Here is a 23,367-nt window from a genome sequence, read left to right as displayed (position 1 = left end):
GAGCTTTGCGTCATTTGTTTGGCATAGAACTTCATATGACTATATAATTAGAAACTCTATGCTTTGAGATGTCTTGGTAACTGCTATGTTCAAAGCACAAGCGTATATGACTATATATTTTCGTGCCTGTGAAAATGAGATTACGTCATCCAAACAACCCGCACGCTTGTTCTGTTTTCATCAACAGGTAACGAATCTCGGCAACTCAATCAACTGCGTTTCTTTCATTGTAAAATCATAAAAGATACATAATGTGAGGGGTTTTTTCCTTCCTCCATGACCGGACCAAAACGGAACTTGTGATTAAATAGCAGAGGTTTTACGTACAAATTACCCTGTTTTTGCGCGAATGGAAGCATTACGTTTTAGGTACACGTAAAAGTACCATGCCAGAAATATCAAAAGTAGGGACAAGAAAGCGTGGCGTTTGAGATTAAGCGGTGCACGCTGCCAAATCTCGGAGGTCGTAAAGAAAGGTGTATAACACATAGCAGTACCGACAGACGGCAGCACAGTCTATAAGACGTGCACGAAAACATTGAGCGCGCGTTTGAACTCTTCGCTCTTGCCGCGTTTTTAACTTTTTTTCGCTTGATAGGTCTACAACTTCTTACTTGTCTCAAGAAAATTCCCACAGTGCGCCCGGCTTGCAGATGCCTCCACGGAAAAAAGCGAAGATTGAAAGTGCTGCTGAGAAAGCAGGCGAGTTCGTTTCCCTTTTGTTTGAGCGGTTTGAACACAGAAAAGAACATAGCTATGAAACGAAAATAAGTGTCATGAGTGCGTTGACTGTCAATAAGCTCCTACAGACCATGTTGTGTAGCTCCAAGGGGCGCCTTGTGGTTAAATAGTTGCTCGTTCGCTACGTTCGCCACTTAGTAACACGTTTTGGCCCAACACGTGTAAATTTGATTTCTCTGTTGATGCAATGCTTGAGGTAGTGCTGTTGCGTGCGCAGCTTTTTCCCCTTAGTCACTGATCAGAAGGAGAATAAAACTCGCGAAACAAATACAGTGCTGTGTCCTCTCGTTTCGTTCGCGCTCCTCCAACACTGATGGTTCTTCAGCCCGTATTTAGATTAGGTTACCTCATTCATGACTTGCATACTTTTGCCTGTTTCAGGAACGTCATGTTCTAATGTGGAGCTTTTTATATGTTCATGCGGATTCTGTGTTGTAGCCAGTTGTTATTGCCACAAATAAAAGCCAGAATAAAACGTAATGATCGACTTTCTTGTTTCTCGTAGAACAGCTGCAACTAAAGCATGAGTGCTATCAGTGAGCTCTCATATGCGTTAACCACGCAAGGTTCGATTATCATTTATTTAATAAAATGGTCAGATGACCTTAATTGAATTAAAAGCACTGAATTTTCTGGCTGCATAAAGTAGTCTAGCTCTGTAAGTTTTCTCCACATCTTGCCAAAAATACCAGATGCGCACACGTGTGTTCATCTGTACCACTTCACAACCTTGTCAATGAATATGAGCAGGCATCTGTGCTTTGCCTACCATGAGTCATGTACCATTATGCAGGTGATCAATAACTGACTTATCAGGTGCATCACTGCTCTGCTGTGCAAACACTTATGTGCTTTATTGTGCTGCTGGGATGACGTGTGATTGCAGTCCAGTCAGCCTGATGGCAGCTATTGAATCAGCATGGCAGCTTGATGGCAGCATGATGGCAGCTATTGAATCCTGTTAGTCTGGCCACATTTTCATACAAGTACCCAAGAAAGTATGGACTAATGATGCAGACACGAGAAGTGGTTGTCTCTGTTGGTGTGGGCTACTAGGGAGGAACATTCCACGAGAACTTTTCTGACAAGATTTTTAAGGTGCAGGGCAACCACAACTCTGTACTGTCATGTGATCCCCTTGTCACCACATCTAATACAGCCATTCACACGATTTTCATGACTCATGCAGAATTTGTCATGGTGCAGTACAAGATAGCTGCCACAGGTAGCATTCCTGTTGTTTCCAGGTGCTTAGCAGGGTTCAATATTCACACAGAAACAAAGCATTCTTGATGAAGTGCTACAACCTGTTTTGCTTCCTTTGTTAGTGGAAAACATTGGAATAAAGTGTCTTCCTTTTTTTTAATTCTTTTGTAACTTTGTTTTAACTGAAAATGTTCATTCATTTTCTTGTTGAATTCAGCATGCATAATTGCAGAAAGCACAAAAGAAAGGAACACACAGACAGACGCATTGACTCACAATTCATTTCTTTTTATTTCAAGGAAATCTGTGCTATTTCGAATTAAAAAAGGAGAAAGGGATGTGGTACCCACATAGGTGCATCAACCGTAACAAGCCTGTAAGCAAGATAATATCCTCATGGGAAATTGTGTTATCTTCCGGTAATGACACGACAGCATGAAACCCAACATTGGCATTCTGTTCCATATGGTAAACATCCAGTGTAGCAGTGGTTATTTCATACTTTAGTCACCACATTACTGTTTGGTAATGCTTGTCAGCATTCACTTGCTAGCAGTAGTTCCGTGTACCTAATAATGGCACCGACCAATGCCATTGTTATCGGGTTAGGATTTACCAGTATAGCAATTTCCCACCGATGAAGAATGTTGGCATTCCCTGCCTAAAAATACTGCTGACGAAAGAACTGGTAAACTTTGATGTAAATACTGTAACAAAGAAATCTGAATATTTTTGTAACTCTCAAGTGAAAGTAATAGTCCACTAAAAAATAAAAACAGTGGAAATTTTTCATTTATGTTTTAGTGCAGTCACCGAAAAGAACTGGAATTCGGTCTTCAGATGAATGCTTTAAATGCATGTCCATTTTCGTATATAGGAATCAAACACTGCACCTTAGCCATGAAGAAAATTTGTGTCCCTGACCACTAAGTGGTTCATTTGAGAGAGGAAAGGTTGGTGCTATCTTCTGCAGCCCTTGAGGGAGCACGGCTCAGCGCCAGGTCCCTGACCAGCAAACTAGAGGCATCATTGCACCTCCTTTCCCCTATTCATGCACCAAATGAGCTATGTGGCAAAGCATTCTTGTGAAGGACCTGGAAAGCTTGAGAGGATAACATTTTGGCCAGCCACATTGGATAGGGCAGGCAACTCTTAGAAGTGCTGGTGCAATTCAGATTCATTATAAAACAAGTAATTTTTTCCAACTCTTTTTATCTGTCATTGTAACAATAGCTCGCAGGCATTAAATATGTTGAGGATGAAGGAGAGCTGGGAACCCCCATGACTGTTTCGGCAACTGGGCATGCATTCAGAACAAACAAAAAGGCACTAAGGTTGGATGAGTATTTCTTGTTAGTCTAGTTGGTGAAACATAGCTACTAGAAGAGGTGCTCAAATTGACACACATACACAGAGAAGCACAGACAAAAACAGTCTGACCTGTGTATCTGTCAATCTGCTTACCCCTTTTAACAGCTGAGGTTACATTCTTCACAGAAGTCACCAAGGAGTGAAAAACTCTCCTCGACGGGCGGAAATGTAGAGCAGCTCCATGCATGCCCATGGAGGAGTTCATTTTTCTTCAATGACACTGGATTTTCAAGAGGGAGGTTTTTCTCCTCCTACTGAAGTTTTCAAAAGACACTGATTTGTTAAACGAGTGAGGACATTTAGCAGCACTTGCTAATCATCTCCAATTGCTTAATGTGGTAAGACTGGACTGTCCAGCAAGTGTGGTGTTGGCACCTGGGGAAGTGCAGGCATCTTACCTTCGCTTCGTCTAGTTGCCTTGTTTATCCCTCTTGGAAATGGGAGTGATACAGGATAGGCTGATGCCACAATTCACTCTTTAACATGGTTAGCCTCACAGACATTAAAACGAGACACTCTGACGGAGAAATTGCTACAATTGGGAGCATTTACGTGAGGTCATCTACACAATTTTGTTCAATTCACAGCGTCCACTGTGCCGCTGGAGGTAAGTGGATCAGAATAAGCTTTGCACTGTGCTCACTGTACAACAATATGGTGGCTTCGATGATGTCGGTGCATACCCTTATACATCTTTGCAAGGCTGCATCTGGCTGTAGCTCGGACCACTCCTTTTTGACAGTCATTTGCGTATGGTGCGTGTGCTACGACTTGACTCTTGGTTTCCTTTTCTTTCTTTCAGGTCATCCAGATAAACAAGCATCAAGGGATACGCAAAAAACAGATGAAGTGGTTCACTGGCTGCTGAAATCTGAACCAGAAAGTCGCATAGAAAACGGTATAGACATGAAGGTAGTGTCATGTTAATCTGGACTTTTTTTTTTCTTTGGTGACCTTTCCCCTGATAGAGGTACAGTCTGATGTTCAACATTGCCATCTTCCAGTAGTGTCGGCAGGTGCAGCTTCTCGGATAAGTTGCTGAAGCATGGGCCTGAATAACACACTGATCCTATTCCAATCCTCTTCGTGAGTGGCGTTCGGCCTACCAGGATTGGCTGGTTGTGAGCGGTGGATAAGAATGGAATATAACTCTCTGTCTTCTCCTGTTTCACTGTGCTGCTTCTTTGTGTTTCAGTTGGGCTAATTCTATAGTTCTTTTATTGTGTTCTTACATGAGCAATGTATTACTTGAGTTTATTACGTTCATGTCTTCAGTTGCAACTTGCTCCTTTTTTTTATTATTATTCTGTATGCACACATACAACCAACACTTTTATATTCGCGCTCACTCTCCCCCCTCATGTGATACTCCTACACCGGAAGCATTACAACACCGCACTTTTCTCACGGCCTAGTTGTGAAGCTTGGAGTGGAGAGCAGCTGCACACAAATGTAAAGGTCTAGGTTTCTCATTCCTACACATCATGATGAGATCATGGCAAAGTTTACTTTTAGAGCGAAAGCTCTACTACACTGTGTCTCGCAAGGTCATTTATCGCATCGCAATGACATTGAGCCGCCAGAGCGCAAGTGTGGCAGGTGTGACGTCACGCCACGTGATCCGCTGCAGAGAGGTTTTGCAGCTGCGCTCGCTCGGAGCATCGCTGCTGTGGTACCATGTGACAAAGTGAGAGTTTAACGGCTGCTTCGCCGGCGCTTGGTCGCTCAGTCTTGCCATGGATGGCATGTTGGCTGGGCCGTCTGTGTGTGCGCTTCAGTGGAAGCGACAGGCTGAGTCCAATCATCCAGTAGATATAGCTAGACGGCAGGCTGCGAAATCTCAAGCAAAGGCAAAGTTGGCTGCTGAAACACCGGAGCAAAGGCAGGCCAGATTAGTACGCTATATATATATATTTTTTTTATGAGCAATGTATTAGCCGTCTGAGCAATGTATGAGCAATGTATATAGCCGTCTGGCTATATAGAAGCTTACCAAGCACAGAAGCGTACATTGATGAAACACTGTCTGCATAGTCTGCAAAACCATGCCAAACAGACCTTTCGCTCGTGATAACTAGGTTTCCAAGAGTTAAACCTCAGCCAATTTTTTTCATAGCCTCCCTTTTTGAGAAAACTTTGAGGCACGATAATAAGCATTGCCCACAATTATTAACTTTATCATATTTTAATCATGGAGCATAGTTTCAGGTTTTGCATTGCTCTTGATTACTGCTGTATTGTGCAGATTGGAGCATTGATCATGTAATGTGGACAGTGCACAAATAGGTAGCAAAATCACAGAGAAGCATAAGAGTGTGTTCAGAGGGAGCTTTCATGTCGAGAAATAACAGGGGAGGCTATGGTAGTCTGCTAAGAAATAGTGTCAACTTGTTCCATATGTCCACATTACCCTCTAAAGTGCAACTAGTACTTCGATTAGCATCACCACATTTGTGGTCAATTCAACCTAACCAATGGCCGTACACTCGGTGGTCGTTTGTCCTGTGTGTTCAAAGTTGAAGACGTCTTATTCCTTTATTCCAAGGTAAAGTATAAATAATTACAGTTGTAGTGAGTGACAGCATTAGACAGTGAACTATTGCTGATGTTTTATTTTAGCTGCATCTTGCTTGAATGTACACATACCCAAGCCTACATACACTTAGCCATATTCACCAAACACGATACACTGACGAATGCCCATGGTGCGGCGACACGCCGTTACCGCACATCACGTGGATATGCCCAAACAGACCAACACATATAAACTCGACACAGCTAAAAACACAAGATTTTAACAGGCAGTGGGAGGCGTGGCTTGCGGACGAGGATCAGGACAGCCAACTGGCTCTCCTGGACCAAGCCCAACGAGCCGCTCATGCCAGTGGAGCCCTAGACTAGGGGCCCTAGTCACGGGACCTCAAATTTTGTTTTATTCATTAAAGTTTCTCTCTCTCTTGCTTGAATGTTAAATCTCTTCTTTTTCTACTGCATATATCCTATTGGTGGTTTTGTGCACTCATAAGCTGCATGATATTCAGTGTGTTTTTATATAATTTGCTGTATTGCAAAAAAAATATCTTAACGGACATAATCTAAAGGCACGTTTAGGAGTGTCGCATGTGGAAAATTAGCTTGGGATGAGGACATAATGTCGTAAACTATGTCTCTCAGTATAACTTCTGTGCCTTTATTTATTGTTGTATTTCTTTCCCTTGGCAACTTCTTAAACCTCAAAGGTCTCTGTAACATCTTTTCTTGAAACTTAATTAAAGAACATGTTGGAATTAGTGTAGTGTCTTTCAAGGAATATATTCTCGAAGAAATTTCCAAAGGGGCCTAATATGGCCAGAGTTATTAGGAACTGAATGCTTATTTTTTCATTCCCCTTCAACTAATCAGTTCATCTGAGGGAGAGCAGCACCTCTAGACGGTGTCTGGCTTATCACACCTCCATTCTTCCTTTCAAGCTTTATGCCCTCGGCACACTTGTAATTCCTTGAGGTGGGCCTCCGACAAATCTGCCCAAGAGTAACAGAGAAACACTAGCAGAACAGGCGAGCCGTGTTAACAGCTGCCACTTCCCTTTTCATAGTATAATTGCTGACAAGGTCTGGAAGGACGTGCACGTGTGTGAGCTTGTGCGCACAAAGAATTCATGGTAAAAAATAATTGCCCAATGATTTGTATCTATGGGCTTCTACCACGTGATCTCAGCTGGCAGCTAGCTGGCACTTCTAAATATAGGGAGAAAGAACCCTCTCTTCATGCAGAATAGAAGCTATCTTTACATCCTGCTTGTCAGCTCCATGGTCGTTAATTGTATCATGTAAGACCTGGTTGAGGTGTTAACAGTTTCGTGCTCCTCCCACAGAACATCTTTACTTGCCAAGCTCAAGGGGTAGTTCTTAAAAGTTTGCTTTTTTGTGCTGTCCTTGGGTCTATCATTATCATCATCATCAGTTTGTTTACATACACAGCTAGACAAAGTCCTGTTCCAGTAATATCCACTTACCCTAGTCTTTTGTCAACTGACTTTATACAGTTCTCTGCCACTCTTGACTGCATTTCACTTCTTATTGTCACCCATTCGGTTACACACACAAGGTCACAAGTTGTGTCTATCCTATGCACTACATGACATGTCCAAGTCCACTTCGGTTCCTCCTACTCTTAACCAATGTATTGTTTACATGTGTGTGCTATCTTATCCGCACTGTCGCTTTTCAATTGCCAGTCTTTCTGTTCTCTGCAGTTCAGCATTGATGACCTAGTTAAGTGCCCTGACAGCACATCATGCTGGGATGGAGTGAGAAACTATCAGGTAAGCGCTGTCTATAAGTGGCGCCACACCGTGTTCAGTACTTGTGCAATGTGGTGTCTGTACTAATTGTGAAGGCTTTATGTTACTGTATTTATATCATAGGAGGCTGTCTGTGGGTAAATATTGAATTTATAGGGTCTTGTAGTGCCATATTTGTTAGTAAAAGAAAATGTACCTGCAGCATAAAAATTCTTCTTGGCCATGTTTTGGGGACATTACGGAATGATAATATTCGTGGGAAGTTTAGTATGGTTGATAAAGAAATGGTTTAGGAGGTACAGAATGTTGCTTATCTGGAACAGCAGGCACTACCAGCACTAACCGATGTAGGGAGCAAATTAATTTTTTCTTGCAGTTATGTATTACTGATTTCAGCAAAGCACTATAAGCAGTGAAGAACACAACAAAGTACCTACTAATATTGATCTGCAGGGGAAGATTTCTCGACTGAGGGTTGTCTGATTGTCAAACGAGGCATCTTGGAGAAATTGTCACGTTCAAACCACAAGATATGGCAAAAGGTCATATGAGCCATGACCATGATTTTGCATCCACGAGTGTTGCAGACGAGAGCTCATTGTTATGAAACACGGCTTTTGCACAGTGCTGTCAGCTCAAACTCCGCAGAGCCACTGATAGTTGTTTTAGTCATCCAAAGTTTAAATCAGACATGGTACAAAGCAAGTATTCCACTAGTAGTCAACCCATTTCTGCCGTACATGCAAATAGGGTGCTGAAAGAATATTTTTCCAGTGTAAACTGATTTAGTAGTGATCTTTAGTGTCCCTTTGAAGAACTTCACTTCAATCCTCGTGGCTTCCTACCCTGTTTCCAGGCACGGAACATCTTACGGGACCAGATGAAGGTTGGTCACCAGTGCTTCTTCTACCACAGCAACTGCAAGACTCCTGGAATAGTTGGAATTGTCGAGGTACGGACACACATATGCAAACAAGGAGTGCGATGCAAGACACGTCTGTCATGCTAGTCTGCTCGCTTGGCTATGAACAAAGTCACAGTTTCACACCATCAACAGTTTACGGACAGCAGATTGTAGGAAAACATCATATTTCCAGTAGTTTGCAACCATAGTCAGTGAAAGTGTACAGCTCTCTAACAAGTTATCTCACAAGAGCATTCACCTACACAACGGGTCGGCGCCATGTCTTGGAGCGTAGCTACGACAGTAGTGAAGGCAAGCACATGTGCACAGGGCATACTCTTGTCCGAACATTGCATGCTAAGCTATTCTGGTAAGCTCCACATAGCCCCTGCTGCTTGTCCGCTTCCAACACAAGCAGAAATGTACACACGTGCTCCTGCGCACGCAACGGTTACAGTAGGTGGTTGCAAACTATTCATTGCTGATAAACAGCAATAGCTATGCTAGGTTCATTCGAATAGCCTAGCAGATGATGCTCAGACACTGAAACGCTCTGTGGCCATTTACCCACCCTCACTACTTTCGAAGGTGCGCTCCATGACACGGCTCTAAGCGGCATGCCGGTCGACGCTGCTGTGAGATTATTAAAATATTGGAGAGCCGCAAAGCTATGTTGCTCTCCCATCCTCTTCAGGTGCAGTGTGAACAACTGTGCATACCAAGATAGTTTATCAAAAGCAAGAACACTGATGAAAATGATGATATTTAAAATTTGTTGCATATATCTTGAAACTGATTGGACCTGTGCCTAGGTTTGAATATGTGTAAAGTTTTTTTTTTTTTTTTTATTGAGCTGGCTGGGTGTTCACTCTCAGTGTCAGTGTGTCGTCATGTAGCAGGTTTACTTTTCATTGTTTTTCACAATGTTTCGTGAAAGGCGCTTCATACTTCACTGTGCAGAGCTTCATACCTCGCGTCTTTCTCTGGCGTGATGCCCTCAAGGCATCTTTGATGCCTGCCTATGATGGGCCGTTTCACGTCCTTCAGTGAACAGCCAAGTCGGCAACGATTCTTCAGAATGGTTATGACGATGTCGTCAGTCTGGAGCGCGTAAAACCAGCCTGCCTAAAGATGCATCATCACACCTTACCTGTGGACATTGATGTCACGACAGTCGTTTCACCATGCACAGTAGACTTGACATCGTCTCGCCGCCATGTCCATTTCGACATCCCGTCTAGGCGGGGGCCTTGTAGGGCCCCTTCCCATAATTTAAGGACACTTGCAGGATTAGCAAGCATAAGAGGAAGAAGAAAATAAGGAGCCATGGTTTGTGGCATGCGAACGAGCACGACACAGCTGGCGGATAAGTTTTGGAGTTACACATCTTGTCCTGGTATGCCGTTCCTGCAGACCTAAGGAGCGTGCGGAAAATCTCGAAGACCATAATTAATTGCCAAAGATACAGTGAACCTTCATAATACAAGCAGAAGCCAATGGAGAGCCTTCTAAAAGTTTCTAATGGTCTTCATATTAACTTCTGCAGACTTCTGTGATCTCTGCGAAGACTTCGTCATCACATAAGATTGCATTTGGAGATCCTTGTGGTCTTTTAGGGGTTTTGCTTGAGCTGGTGGTGTTCTCAATGTGTACCTACGAACAGTCTGCTTATGAGTTACCTGTGGGCTGCCAGCATTACGTAACTTCGTTCTGCTTGATGCTGGTTTATGACTATTGTGTGCCCAGGTGTGCACCACAACAGCTGCCATAAATGAGCCGTCACTGCCCTTAGTATCACCCTTCATATATATGTTATACCGGCAGAGCTGGCTGTAACGATGATCATTATGTGGGAGTGACCTCGGTGAATGCGACAACACATCACAATACCACAATTGCAGCAGTGTTGTCCCTTTAACACCTATCACTGAGAACAAGTGAGGGTTGTCTGATGCATGTGGTTTGCTTATAGAAATAACAGAATATCTTTATTTGGGCACACTAGGTTGTCAAGGAGGGTTATCCCGACCACACACAGTTTGACAAGAAGGATAATCACTATGACAGGTAAGCTGAGCTGGAATACGTGTATCGGGTTCATTAACTGCTGGTACGAAAGTGTTGCACTCTCAGATCACTTAAAGTTGCTTTTTTTATGCCTTTTTTTGACACCAGTGTATAATTTAGTGCTTCATGCCAGTAAAATCAGCTGGAAGTTGGCACTTTTTAACTCTGCCTGTCCATCATAGATACTACTTCAATGCACTATCAAATCACCCAAGCTATCTAAGGCTTATTGATACTCTGAGGAAGCTTTTTGACAGATCTGTCAGTGCATTACCTTTGGACTCTTCTTTATTCCATTCATGAAACCCACACTTCAATCTTTTTATGCATACCTTCTGTTATTGTAATATAGTCATATTTAACTTTGTAATGCACAAGATAGGAAATGCAGTTAAAGTGAAAAGTAGTGCATAATCGGCATCATATCAACTGTGTTTTAAAATATTTCTCAGTTATCATTGTAATGTTATGTTTTCATTTGGTGCATTTATAAAGGGCTTCTAGCACTGATTCTTGATAATATTCACGTAAAGGCCATGTTAATTGTTGAACCTCTCTCATAATTTTCATTCTTTAACGTTCAGGAGTGTTGCATGTGTTCATTAATTTTATTTTATTTTTTAAGTTTTTATTGTGGTGCTTTTTTTCTTCAATACAAGACTTAGCACCACTGAAAAACCAAGGTGGTTCATGGTCGACGTAAAGTTTGTCCGCAAACTTGATCGCCAGATCACTTTGGCTGAACTGAAGACGCTTCACGAGAAACATAAATCTCAAAATCCCAAGGGTCCTTTGGCAAACATGGCTCTGGTTGCGAGATCACGTCTTTCAGTGCAGCCGGTCAGAAAAGGTATGTCAAGGTGGAATTCCTAAACCTTCAGACTAATGCAAATGTTGATCACAAAGGAGGATTGTGAGCATTTATATGAGCCTCATCTCTATGTAATCATCATCATCATCGCATCGTCATCATCGGTGCACAGCACACTTTTGGAATAGAGCTTTGGCGCAACCATTGCTTTTCATGTGGTGGAGGTGCAGGGTAGCTGGGGCTTGAAGTAGAGGACCGACAAGTGCACTGGGCTTGTCTCGTGTCATGTTGATGGGCACTTGGCGCAAGCGGTGTCTCAAACACAGCTTCAGTGGGGAAAATGAGGTGACACAGAAGATGGGAAGATCGTAGAGCATCTCCACCAATTGAAAAGCAATGGTAATACAATATAGATTTTAACCAAAGCTGTTTCTTAAAGGCCAACTGCAACGAAATTTTATTTTGGCAAAATTGGTTATAAACAAGTATTATAGTGTGCACAGTCAAACCAGTCTCGGTATAGCTGCAAAGCTGGCAATTGCCCAATTTTCTTATTAAGAGCCTTTAAATGGCACCTAAGCAGATGACACCCGCATTTGTTGGTTAGTGTACTATATGGCATTGACTCCGGAACGTGGCCTCCAAGACTGTCAGCGTGACCTGGGCAATGCCTGATCTTGGAGGTCATGCGCGGGCACCACACTGGTTTTCAGTATTCTGTCTATGATGGCGACGAGCGGCAATGGTAGCATTTCTGCCTTCACGGTGTGAAAGATGAGTATCTTTGCGTGGTTTTCGTGATGCGTACACTTGTATTCCAAACTCCAAATTTTGCAGTAAGGCTGTTCCACATCTACACTGTCTGAATCTAGGCTTTTTGCAGTGACATGTTGTTGCAGTTGTCTTTTAATAAGGAATCTGTGTCATTGTATGACAGTTCATTTCAATGTTAAGCACTTACAATGTTACTTCACCTACCTGCCCTTTGTCATTTGTCGGGTTCACAGCAGTTGTAAAAAGTCAAATCTGCACCCATGATAAAATATTTGTGTGTGGAGAATTCTATGCATGTATGTATGTATGTGTGTGTATGTATGTATGTGATACGGTTCCATGCACTGGGCCTTTCTTTTACACTTTTTTTCCTTTTTTTTTTCCTCTGTGGCCTATCGCAGAAGAATGGGACTTCATCCTTAGCCTTGAGAAGTCTTCACCAGAGTAGTCTGATAAATTGAATGAAATAATCAGCACTCACCTTGACACAAAATAGCGGGTGCTAGCTGTCACCCGACAGTGTGCGCTTCTGCTTATAAACATCTTAGCAGCATGACAATGTTTTAATAAACATATTCAAAAATGTTTGACATTTTTGCCCCATTATCAGTTTTACTTGACACATGTTTCTGTAGAGGAGTGACATGAAAGGGCATGTCAAATTTGCACTGAAAATTGCTCATTATCCTTAACTCGTTAAGTAGATTCTTCAGAACTACTGGACAAGTAAACAAGTACTGGCAAGTGACATTTTAACTCTAACACATTCAATCATATGTGATTGAATGTCAATTAAGGTTTCTATTTTATGTTAATTCAAATACCGATCAAGAACTGTGCTAGCACATGGGGATGCCACTTTCCTGTAATGCCCCTTCTGGCTCTGAATGCACGATTGTGCGCACCAAGATAGCGCATCAGAAGCAAAGTTATTGATTAAAATAATATTCAAAATGTGTTGCGTACATCTTGAAACACTTTTGATTGGAATTTTGCTGCAAGTTTGAATAATATGTGTAAAGTGTTTTAGTAAAACAAATTGGAAGGTGGATGGCTGTGTGTTTGCTCTCGGTATCGATGTGTCCTCACGTAGCAGGTTCACTTCTTTCGTTGTTTTTGACAATGTTATTCATCAGGCATATGCAGATGTGCCTGGACAGGTGCCTTTCAAATGTGCTGGGTATGAAATAGCTGATGTTCTCATATCTAATGTTCCTGTAGAGAGTTCACACGTGGATTACACATTCTGTAAACTTGGCAAAACTGACTGAAGAATTGAAAACTAATAATTCATTCTGGTGCCGTATGCTGTTAATCATTATGTAGATAAAAAGCGTGGTAAAATTAAATTTTCAGTTGACAAAATTAATTCATGCCTGAAGAGGATAAAATGTTGACAGAACTGTGCGAAGAGGTAGAACTTGTGAGTTTTGCTGCAAATGAAGATTGAAATAGTGGCAAAGCCGTACTTTCCTTTCATGTTGACACTCAACATGGCTTAACTTTTCTTAATAATAGTGGTTGACTAGCTTAGAAATTTTAAACTGAACATTTTATGTTGTGTAATCTGGTTCTGGCAGCTTCGCAGTGGTAGTGCCAATCCAGTGCTGTATTTGTCATTTTCTCACTTGTCAAAGCTCTGTTCTCTGCACCAGTGTTGCAGAATGGGCGCCCCCTATTCCATTCCAATTTCATTCCGGGGATTAGAACTTGTCGCAATTCCATTCCTTTCAATTCCTTGGAATGAAAAAACTTAGCCCATTCCCACTTCGGGAATGGCCAGACAGTTCAATTGTTCAATAAAACTATCTTGATAAAATAATAAAACTTGATAGTTCAATAAAACTATCAAGATGTCAAGAAAGACATCTTGATAGTTTTATCGTGTTACCAATGAACGCACCATAAAGCTTATGTCATCAGACGCATTAAGAACTGCAAAAATACGCAAAACATGTTACCAAGGTCAAGGGAAAGTAGCTTGGTGACATACCTGGTACAGTACAACCACCCTACTAATTCCCATAGGGGCAGTTCTCCCGCTGCCTATAGTATTTGCATGGTCAGCATGTTTTTAACGGCTTGTGATGTTTTAATATTGTTTAAGCTTAAATGTGTTAATGCTAAAATGATGACATAGCATGCTTTGTGCTTAGAACAGTAGTGTTCACGGAGACCTTATATTATGGCGTCGTCAAGAGCAGCCTTTCGATGAACAGGCACAGAGCTGCACCCAGCGATGAAGACCGGCGTGATCTTCGGCTGGCTTGCCAGCCCTTTCTCTTCTTGCGTGTACTCAGGTTCATGCTTTCTTTTTTGGTGCCGAACCAAATTAGATGAAACTTCGACTACAGCATGTATAGTTTTGAAGCGAAGCTTTCAATGTGCAGCTTGTTTGTTTTTTTCATGGGTAATTTCAAAAGATTGTTTCCAATGTGCCATGATGGTGGTCTTACTGCGTGTATGAGCCGCTGGGCGCAGGAGCCAGTGTTGTAGTACGTTATGGAAGCGTTTTTTATTTGGAATCGAAGGCTGGAAAGGAGGGTGGGGGTGGTCGCATAGAAAGCCGAGGTGGATGCTTCGAAGCATTGTCTAGCATTCACAGTATGAGCGAACTACTAAATGAACCGTTGGGCTCCTCTAACTGCCAGCACGGCGGCGGCGCCACTTGGACCTCCCATCCCTCCTCCCCCCACCCTAGAACAGAGCTCCCTAGAACAAAGCGAACGTGGATTTTGTTCAGCGTGAATCGTCGCGTCGGGGCACGGGGAGGCACCGCCGTGGCCGCAGTTACTTAGGCTCTTCTGTTTCGGCTGGCTTGCCGAACCAATGCTTTCAAAAGTTTATTCTCTCTCTCTCTCTGTATGGAGGGAGAGTGTGCACAGATCATCGTGTACGACTGTGTGCTGCACTGACCTGCAGACCTTTGTCGACAGAGTTTCGGAAAAAGGCATCTGTTGTCTAGAGAGGGGGACAGTATTGCAAAAGGGCTGGGGGGGGGGGGGGGAGAAGTACGAGGTGAGACGGCGCGCAAGCTGGTATGCGAAAGCTTGCAGTGAACACAAGCATCGCACCAGCACCAATACGTATCACAACTTAAAGAAGCCCTTTTTCGAATAAGCATCCGAGTCGCCGTCGGCGACAGGAGCAAAAACAAAGAAGTGAAGGGGGGGGGGGGAGACAGCAGGCGGCTGGAGCTAAAGCGCCGCCGAGGTAAAAAAAATCACAAGGCATAAGGGGGGAGTATGCCACCGCCTTAGTTCTGCACGACGGATCGGCATAGAGCCGCAGTTATGCGAAGAATCGAGACAAACTTCGGAGCAACTCAGTCTATAAGAACAGCATTGTGGTAGGCGCGTTGCTTCTAAATGTACCATACTTGTAATCAGCCAAGCCATTTTAAAAATACTGCTTTATTGTCAAATTCGAGGCTCTGACTTACTAATGCTTGAACGTGGGCCGGTTGGTTCTTCAGCATATTTTGACAAAAACAGCACGTAGACGAAAAAAAAACGCTCTATTTTTGGAAAAACACTTAATTCCATTCCGGGCAAAAGGAGCTTAATTCCATTCCCACTCCATTCCTCCAAGCGTTGTCGCCATTCCATTCCGGGGTTGCGAGAATGTGGAATTATTCCGGAGTCATTCCTATTTCGGAGTGGTAACTCCGCAACACTGCTCTGTACAAATGAAGCACTGTACACCTTGGTGGACTAATATGTCTCTTTAGCCTGACAAATTTGCCTTCACCGTCCTTTCAAGTGCACAAGCACAGTTTGAACATCAAGCAGCATGGGAAGCACCACCTGGATTGCATTTATGTGGCCCTTATAAACAATCACTAGTCAACAGAGCGTCCACTAGTATTTTTTGCAGCAGCACTACAGCACTTGGTTCACCTGTGTGAGCAAGACATAGCGGGTTCAATATCAGCATGCAGTATGTGAACTCATGAACTGGGACATTGTAGCTCAGGAATTGAATACAGCTACAGTCGAAAATGTGTACTTAAACCAAACTAGGAACCCTGGATATAGCACCAGATACAAGAGATTCATCTCCAAAATGTGCAGAGAATATATAGGCGTTACACTTGTATTCTAGAGCGCCTTCATCATGGGCTTCAGAACAACATTAACCACAGATTTTGCAGATATCTCGAAAGTAGTGCCTTTCACAGGGTTCCTCACAAATGAGCGTGCTTTCAACAATGAATGCCTATAAGTGATCAATTACGTGGCCCCTAAGATTAAAAACACAAGACTTAATTAGTAAATGTCACGTCAATAATGTGTTTAGCACTGACTGTCATGCAACTACTGATGTCCATTGGTGCAAATTGTGTGCAGCTAGGAATGTGTAATCTCAACAGCACTGAATTTTTGCCAGTCTTACGCAGAAACTTTTAGGTATGTAGCTAGAAGAAATATGTTGAGCTTAAAGGTGATGTTTCAGGGTACTCCAAATTCCTACAAGCAAAAAGCATCTTTTTTTTTCTCCCTTATCAAGCATTCCAAGGTGCTAGATAATGCGAACCCTCTTGTTCCCCACATTGATTAGCCAAGGTTTAGGGGTTGCATGCGAACCTGTTGGTTCTCAATGCTTCTATAAAGAGCAGTTTGATGGACATGCCAGATCATTGCTAATGCACCATGACTGGGACGTCTAAGATTACATAACATAAACAGTCACCTGCTGGCTGTAAATAAATGAATGACTAGTATCTCTAGAATGACAGTTAGAGCTCATGAGCAGCCTGGCACATTAATTTGCCTTAATATCACTTTGTTATTATATAGCTTTTCAACGTTCTGCCGGGTAAAGCATACCTCTCTGAAGCACATTCATGTGAAATCCAGTTACTAGATAGATACCTGCCAACACTCCCAGATTTTCTGTAAGGTTTATGAAGTTAGGCTCGTTCCACAATTTTACAAACAATATATAATGTTTTATGAGAAGTAAGTTCTGTTCGCGAAAAAAATTTCACTAGTCAGTCTCCAAACTGCTCTTGGAAGCGTTCTCATGGTGAAAGGCCGGCATAGTTGAGAAAGCTTATGCAGAAAAGTTCCTGAGGCATGTGAAATCAGCAACAGCAAGTCACTGAAAAAGTCACTAATTTAAAAGCAATGTATCGTGTACCAGTCTTGCTGTTCAAAGTTAGATGCATTATTAATAAAGTGTGTATGTGTCCCTCAGAAGTTCTGTTCTCAGGGCAAGCATTACAATAGAAGCATGCTATCTACCACTCCCCAACCCTTTCAGTGTCATGTTGGGGGATTTTTACGAATTGTACAATTGACAAGTTGGCACGTATGAAGTTGGCAATGCAGGAACTGTTAGAAATATAAAATACACACTATAGTTGCTCAAGTTCTTTCTTTCCACATCAGTAGGAAATTTGGTTTCATAAAACATATCTTGAACATTATAAGCACAAGCACCATATTTTTCTTTTTCTGGGGGTCTCTTCTTTCATTTACTACAGAATAATGTGCCAGTGTTTTAGGTATGTTACATACTGCTTTTATATATACTTAAAGCCTCACAGAAGTGTAAGAATAAAGTGCCAAAATTTTTTTTGCCTCTAAAAAATTCAAGTACTTGTGGAAGGACCCTCATCAGTGGAAAATGAACACTTTGTTTACAAATAATTACACCAAAATAGGGATAAACTCTAACAAAGCAGGCACAAATTTGGCTTGGTAGTGAGATGCCAATGTAACAGGGGACAAAATAGCAAGACATTAACTGCAACATTGAGGAAACAGACTTTATTTACAACCAACAGCCATTATCTTCACAGCAAAGCTACAGAGCTTATAAATAAAGAACGGCACAGATGCTGTACATAAATAGCAACATGTGACTCCAATATCTCAATATACTGAGGCCTACTCTCAGGCATCTTGTTTTTTTTAAGTTAATGATTCTCTAAGAAAAAAAAACCAATACACACACTTGGAAGTTGTAATGAGTTGACCGTCGATGTTTCTTTAGCACAACCTTGACATAAAGCTTCACATAATGCATTGAGTTAACACTAAATTACATGTTGCATTTGATGGCATTGCAGCCCACACATATGTACAAGCATAAAAAAAGGAAAAATGAACGAGCACGAGATGACACCGAGATTCTTTCCTTGGTATAGAGCGCACCAAATAAATAACCTACACAGCTGCACGTCCCACTATGTACAGAACAAAGGCCCGAGAATTCTCCGTTATTCCATTCTAAGGGCGCAGCGCTTTTGTTTGGTATTGTGCAGCACAAAATGCACATCCCCTTCTCTCATTTCACGCAATTAATTCCACCGGAGCTCCACAAGTGCGACATCAGTAGTACTGTGGATGTCTCCTGTAATCCCGTAACCTCAGGTACAGACAGCAGGAGAATATCATGCCGAAAACCTGCAAGAAGAAACGTAACAAAAGTGGGGATGAGTTGTTGTCCCACAACACCAAGCATGCCTTGGCACCAGTTGAATTGATTATATGATCATCATCAGCAGCAGCAGCCTATTTTTATGTCCACTGCAGGACGAAGGCCTCTCCCTGCGATCTCCAATTACCCCTGTCTTGCGCTAGCTGATTCTGGTTTCCAGCTGCAAATTTCCTAATTTCATCACCCCATTTCCCATTTCATCAGATGATTATATAATCAAATCTTTTGTTTGAAAGCTATGAAACTATAGTACTATTTGGAGTGGATATAGCCCGCAACACCTGGAAAACTTCGTTCATGAAAAAGGAGCCGTGAATGTACATATATTGGAGCTAAGACATTGTGACTTCGCTACATGAATGTTATACTTCATTTCATGTTTTATTAACATTCATTCGAATTACAAAGTGTCAAATTAGTGATGTAGATGTGTTGGTTCATCTTCACGAGGAAAACCAGTGCGACATGCAGTAAACACAATTTAGCACTCTGCGCTGTCATGTCCTACTGCATTATGTTCTTGCGCTATTTTCCTGTACAAACCCTTTCTGGTCCAAATTTTATTAATTAAATGAAAAATTTATATTTCATGCATTTGAATGACAAAAGACGGCCCAAAATAAAAGAAACAATTTCTAGTGGAGTTTTCTGCAACACATCAAAGGCCTTTTCTCATGAACTGCGAACAACTCGGGGCATTGGAGACTGGTTTTTCAGACTTCTTAATTCATAATCAGAAGTATACCCACAAATTGTTTGAAGCTTTTTTGCTACCCAACGTGGGGGCAGCGGGGTCCAAAAATATATCACAGAGGCCTAACCTCGGCATGATGCAATGCATGGGCATTCGTGAAATATGCGTCGGAGAGAACCATGTTTATCAGCGCGCAAAGTCGACAAATGATTTCCAAGATTAGCTTCGGTGTTGGTTTTTCTACATGTGTTTCTTGCAAAGAACCATTAGACAAGAAAGGGTTTAGAGTAGAAGAATTTGTTTGCTTTAGAGCCGTGGATGTCCGGCATCGCTTATGACAAGGATCCTCTCCTATGTAACTTGATGCTGGGAAGATATGCAAACTTCTTTTTGCACTTGTTTATGCTTGAGCCAGTTAGAAGCATCTCAGATGCTTCCCCTGTCTGGCTATGTCCACAACCTTCTGAAATAAACCTTTCTTTATTATGTGCGAAACTTAAAGTCCAAAAAATATTTTGTCACTTGGGGCACACAACTACTAGTGGCTCAGTTCTGTTTATATTGCAAAATAATAATAAATAACAAACTTGAAATGTGCTAAACTTTTTATCAAGGTGAACCAATTGTTCATACAACTTAACATAATCTGGTACAGTGAATTTCTTTTAGCTGGGATTTCCTTTTTAGTCTGAGCAGTAAAATCAGTATGTAAATATGCAACGGCTGTGGCTTAACCTTTTCCGAACCACAGGAAATGACAAAATTGTAGCAGCTTTCCCAGCGGTTTCCCAGAAATGCGATAAGCAGGCAGCCATAATTCCAATGCAAACATGAAGCAGCCCTCAGTAAGAAAGAAACTACACTCAATGCCACTAACATTGACAAGCACTGTCATCTATTCTCAAAAACTGCAACTAGGAGCAGGAGGTGGATATACTACTTATCATTGGTTCAGTACTGCAAAGTATTTCAGCTCATGACAACAATACTCGTCATCAAACATACTAGTGCAAATTCGGGTGACGAATATACTCGTCAGCAGTAAAGAAAGCTTTAATCTGCCCCTTACAGCAGTTGTGCCACTGAATGTTAGCACATCTGTTTAATATGACGGCTGCAGGAACCGAATGCAGTTAATAATTACCTGAACAAGGCATATTCCAAGGCCGACAGCACCTATGATGATTAAATGCTCTCGAATCTGCTCATCAAGTGCATTGATGCATCCCTGAAAAATACATCAAACAAAATCAGTTTTGGTAACAGAATAAAATTAGCAATGACGCTAAATCATTGGAAGTAAACATGTTCTTTCAGGTTATACTAAGTGAAATGCCCATACCATATGAGTATCTCTAAATTCTCAAAGTTGTAGATGTGTTCCGCAACATACAATACAGTACAGCTTAAAAAGCAGTTGGAAGTTCCTCTCTCACTGAAGGAACGATCATCATCATCACTCCTTACGCCTGGTCACAGCGACCACAACAAAGCATCAAAACATGCGGTGGTTGCTTCTGCACATAGAGCACACAAACTAAAGTGAGAATGCATATGCCTCCATATAGCAATTTTGTTTATGCATCTTCTCACATTTTTAGCTCTGCAGATACTCTGGTTCACAAAAATATATAATTAAAAGTGCAGAAGCTATGACAAATGTAATGACTCTATTCCAACACTATTCCTTATTGCACTTTGTCAGTGATCTGAACAGCACTCTGCCAACATTACCACTGGGATCAGCCAGTGGTGAATGATAAGAAAGGAATAGAATAGAGTGAAAGGAATCCTTACATTAAAACAGCCCATAGGTGTTTTACTGCCTAGCATATGCATATGTGCACAGAATTGTGCATGCTATGATACAGACTTGATGATAGCAAATGTTCATGCTGTGATGTGGTACAGTTTGTCCATGTGGCAGGCACTGTTTACAGGTGGAGTCATGGTACACAGCTTATGCAGCTTAAGTAGTGCTCGTCCACGTCTGTCGTGTCTTCGTGTGTATGTGTACTTATTTGCACTATATCTGAAAGTAACTATACATGTGAAGCCCCGTAATGTCGTATTCTCTCGATTGATCACTTTCAGACATAATTTTCAAAGCACAGTGATTCGTTGATTGGTGATGCCAGCAAAATAAAATATTATAAACGGTGTGGTACATTTTCCATGAGCATTAATTGCACATTGCATAGTTGTTGAGTCTTGAGACAGCTTTTAAACAGTCTGCTTTGTTGATTAGGCCCTGCTGGCATGCGCAACACCTGTTCGAATAGTCTGATGTTTGAATTAAAGGAGGCACTGTAAAGAACAAGGGCACTTCACAGTCCTTGTGAAATCATGCATATATATTCTCTGTCCTTTTTCAAATAAACATTTCGTGAAAGTTAGCACTTGTGTGTTCTCTGTCCTTTTCTCGATTTTGTGCCATTACTCTTTCGCCACTTTTGGAACTTCTGAATGCGGTCAAGTTAAAAAGTAGGACGAGTTGCTGGTGTTGAATGAACACAAGTAAGTATAGTATTTTTTAATATTCACAGCATCTCCTAGTTAATTGAACCTTGGGATACAGATTAATTGCTTGGCATGAGTTCATGTTTAATGGCACAACTTTTGCTAAGGTGTTCTTACGCCAGCTCTTGCTGTATCTAAAATTTTAGCTTTGCAAATCATTTCTATGCATGTGGTTATAGAGTTAGGTTTTACATTATTTCAAGTAAGAGTGCAACTTGCATATACCTGGTTAAAATGAAATGGACTAACAATGCCATGAAATAGTGTGATTAGCTGCTTTTGTCGTGCTAGGACAGTACTATTTCATTTCTGTACTTACGTCATAGTAGATGTTTGATGGGTGGGCCAATTTGCCACAGCCCAGGCCTACGGTCTTGCAGCAGGAGTCCGGAACCTTGTTGTTGGTACGCGAATGCTTGCGAAGCCACATGCTGTGTTTCCAGTCTTCGAAGCCATTGGCACCGCAGCACTTAAACTGAAAATAGAGAATGAGAATGCACAATCAAATTTAAATCTACATCATGTGAAATTAAATGGCTAATACTTTCCTTGAGAAACCTGGTGCATCTAGTGTTCACTGAGCCATATGCGTTGTACTTTTTTTTACCATATATCATTAAGACTAAAGCCTTGCATGTCTCATCATTTAGTCGCTCTTCAACATTCCTGAGTGAAAACCGTGTCATCGATACGAAATCGTACAGGCGAGTTAAAGGCAAAGTGGACCAAAGCGTGACTAAGCATAAGTGGACGACTAAGCGAATTAAGAATGATGACAAAGCTAATTCAGAGGAATCAAGGTGAATTAAGAATAATCAAAGAGAATTAAGATGGATGATTAAGTGAATTAAGAAGGATTGCTAGCAAATTAAGAGAAATTAAAGCGAATTAAGGTGATGTATCAGTGCATTAAGAGGAATGACTCAGTAAATTAAGGTGACGACTCAGCGATTGAAGTAGATGTGGCAGCAAAAAATAATAGGTGGATAAAGCAGCAAATTAAGGTGACTATGCGATTAAAGTGGGTGACTCAGAAAAAAAATATGTCATGTCTCTGTCTGTAATACATCTGCACTTAGCTTTCACCTTCAAGTCGTCTTAGGAATAACATAAGAGACCCTGTAAATTTTCTAGCTGCAACTAGGCATAAGACCCTTAATAACACTGAAAGTCTACCTTGCAGGGCAGTTCTAACTCGCAGGTTAATGAAAACATACATACCACAGTACAGAGGACTGTCTTGAGACCAGAAAATTAAATAAGTTGCACTCATGTATCATGCAGCTAAGGAGCAGTGGCTTCATGAGGATTTCATAGTGACCTTGATCAAAACCAGGTTATCGATAGTTCTGTATACCTTCTGCCAATATTTCTACAACAGGTAATCCATGATGTTAAAAATGAAGCCATAGTTAGATTGATACAATAAGATGACAGTATACATCCCAAACATTTTATAAGTCCATGCGTAAGAGTGAATATTATGTCCCAGAGTCCTAAATTATCGTAATTATGCAAGCACTTATAAA

General features: G+C 41.6%; 2 protein-coding genes across 2 annotated transcripts in view; one reads left to right on the top strand and one right to left on the bottom strand.

Moving 5' to 3' along the window:
• Positions 1-534: 534 nt before the first annotated feature.
• Positions 535-12,764, top strand: LOC119450594 (thymocyte nuclear protein 1-like). The gene is made up of 7 exons (XM_037714104.2): positions 535-702; positions 4,121-4,230; positions 7,574-7,642; positions 8,478-8,573; positions 10,531-10,592; positions 11,252-11,442; positions 12,579-12,764. The coding sequence occupies exons 1-7, from the start codon at positions 654-656 to the stop codon at positions 12,623-12,625; spliced, it is 624 nt and encodes a 207-aa protein (XP_037570032.1). The 5' UTR covers positions 535-653; the 3' UTR covers positions 12,626-12,764.
• A 5,172-nt stretch (positions 12,765-17,936) lies between these two features.
• Positions 17,937-23,367, bottom strand: part of LOC119450593 (CD151 antigen-like) — a 34,597-nt gene continuing 29,166 nt past the window's right edge. Inside the window, 3 exon segments of the mRNA XM_037714103.2 lie at positions 17,937-18,590; positions 20,463-20,546; positions 22,158-22,313. Coding sequence (XP_037570031.1) covers positions 18,516-18,590; positions 20,463-20,546; positions 22,158-22,313 — 315 coding nt within the window. The 3' untranslated portion in view covers positions 17,937-18,515.

This window comes from Dermacentor silvarum, chromosome 4, assembly GCF_013339745.2.
Source record: "Dermacentor silvarum isolate Dsil-2018 chromosome 4, BIME_Dsil_1.4, whole genome shotgun sequence".
NCBI classification, from domain to species: domain Eukaryota; kingdom Metazoa; phylum Arthropoda; class Arachnida; order Ixodida; family Ixodidae; genus Dermacentor; species Dermacentor silvarum.
This window is presented reverse-complemented; position numbering and strand designations above follow the sequence as displayed.